This window comes from Mandrillus leucophaeus, unplaced genomic scaffold, assembly GCF_000951045.1.
Source record: "Mandrillus leucophaeus isolate KB7577 unplaced genomic scaffold, Mleu.le_1.0 Scaffold463, whole genome shotgun sequence".
In the NCBI taxonomy this organism is placed as follows: Eukaryota; Metazoa; Chordata; class Mammalia; order Primates; family Cercopithecidae; genus Mandrillus; species Mandrillus leucophaeus.
In genome coordinates, this window is record NW_012104954.1 from 977,520 (window position 1) to 979,598 (window position 2,079).

A 2,079-nucleotide genomic window follows, 5' to 3' on the forward strand; every position below is an offset into this window, starting at 1 on the left:
GTCACGGCCCTGGCCTCTCCTCTCGGCTGAGCCTGCCCCTCTCCGGCGAAACCCCGCCCCTACAACCTAGCCCTGCCTCCTGACCTGGCTCGGCCCCGCCCTTCTCCATCCAGGCCCCGCCCCCTCAAACTGAGCCCCGCCATCTCTCCCGCAGTTCTCCGGGTTGCGCAGGGAGCTGCCGCCCTCGGTGCACCTGCTCACGCTGGCTAGCTGGGGCCCCGAGATGGTGCTGCTGCGCTTGGAGCACCAGTTTGCCGTGGGAGAGGATTCCGGACGTAACCTGAGCGCCCCCGTTACCTTGAACTTGAGGGTGAGAAGGGCAGAATTGAGAAGGAGATCGGAGAGAGGCAAGAAAGAGGGAGAGAAGGGAAACCTGGCTTTGCTCCAACTCATCTGGGCCCATCCCCTTCCCCGCAGGACCTGTTCTCCACCTTCACCATCACCCGCCTGCAGGAGACCACGCTGGTGGCCAACCAGCTCCGTGAGGCAGCCTCCAGGCTCAAGTGGGCAACAAACACAGGTGGGACCCTGCTCAGGGGTAGGGAAGGGGTGGAGTCTTACCTGGGGCCGGCAGGTGGGGGCAATGTGTGAGGCATGGGATGTTGGCCAGGACCCAAACGGGTCATGAGGGTATTGGGGCAGAGTCCAGATCCAGGTTAGGGCTTAACGGATCTGAAATGGGTACGGCAAACTGGGAATGGGTCTTGAGGTTTGTGGGTGGTGTTTATTCCCTAAAACAAGATTTGAAAATCCCCATTCGTGTCTAGTTCTGGGAGGGTGTCCATCACCCTTGGGGTCAAATTGAGGGTATGAGGACAGTGGCCAGGCATTGGACCTGGGAGTGTATTCAGGGCTGGGGAAGCAGGTTAGGAGTCTGGGATTGAGGCCCTGGAGACAGATTCGGGGATGTGCAGCTGTGTCCAGAACCAGGGGAGGAAGCATAGTGGGGTAAGTCAGAGGAAGTCTGCACCCCCTCACTCCTCCTTCCCCCACACCTCTCCAGGCCCCACACCCCACCAAACTCCCTACCAGCTGGACCCGGCCAACATCACGCTGGAACCCATGGAAATCCGCACTTTCCTGGCCTCAGTTCAGTGGAAGGAGGTGGATGGTTAGGTCTGCTGGGATGGCCCCTCCAAGCCCAAGCCCCCTGCTCCGGGGGCAGAGCAGACTCTCACTCTCCTCTTGGGGCTGCTGCCATTAAAATGCTACTACTAAGACTCAGGTCACTCTGTGACTGAGTGTGGGTTTTTTTTGTTTGTTTGTTATTTGCTTGTTGGAGGGGGACAGAATTTATAACCCACAGCCGGGTGTGGTGGCTTGCTCTTATAATCCTAACAACTCTGGAGACTGAGGAGGGAGAATCACTTGAGCCCAGGAGATCTAGACTAGCCTGGGCCACAAAATGAGGCCCTGTCTGTACAAAAAATTTAAAAAATTAGCCGAGTGTGGTGACAGGTGTCTGTATTCCCAACTACTTGGGAGAATGGCTTGAGCACAGGAGGTCAAGGCTGCAGTAAGTGATAATCACACCGCTGCACTCCGGCCTGGGGAAGAGAGCCAGATCCTATCTCTTTGTGTGTGTGTGGTGCCGGGGGTGGGGGACGGAGTCTTTCTCTGTTGCCTAGGCCGGAGTGCAGTGGCCCGATCTTGGCTCACTGCAACCTCTGCCTCCCGGGCTCTAGCGATTCTCTTGCCTCAGCCTTACAAGTAGCTGGGACTACAGGCGCCCCCCACCATGCCTGGCTCCTTTTTGTAATTTTAGTAGAGATGGGGTTTCACCATGTTGGCCAGGCTGGCCTCAAACTCCTGACCTCAAGTGATCTGCCTGCCTCGGCCTCCCAAAGTGCTGGGATTACAGGCATGAGCCACCACGACCAGCCTGGATCCTATCTCTTGAAAAAAAAAATTAAAAATTAGAAAATTATCCAGGTAGGATGGCATGCGGTTATAATCCCCAGCTACTACTCGGGAGGCTGGGGTGGAAGGATTGCTTGAGCCCAGAAGTTTGAGGCTGCAGTGAACCATGATGGCTCCACTGCACTCCAGCCTGCGTGATAGAGCGGATCCTGTCTCTAG

At 56.9% G+C, this 2,079-nt stretch overlaps 1 protein-coding gene across 1 annotated transcript in view; it reads left to right on the plus strand.

Moving 5' to 3' along the window:
* The window catches only part of MAN2B1 (mannosidase, alpha, class 2B, member 1), a 24,727-nt gene extending 23,502 nt beyond the window's left edge, over window positions 1-1,225 (plus strand). The window contains exons 18-20 of the mRNA XM_011994949.1: window positions 145-310; window positions 418-520; window positions 1,004-1,225. Of these exons, the coding sequence (XP_011850339.1) occupies window positions 145-310; window positions 418-520; window positions 1,004-1,116 (382 nt within the window). The 3' untranslated portion in view covers window positions 1,117-1,225. The remainder of the gene's footprint in view (window positions 1-144; window positions 311-417; window positions 521-1,003) is intronic.
* The last annotated feature ends 854 nt before the right edge of the window (window positions 1,226-2,079 follow it).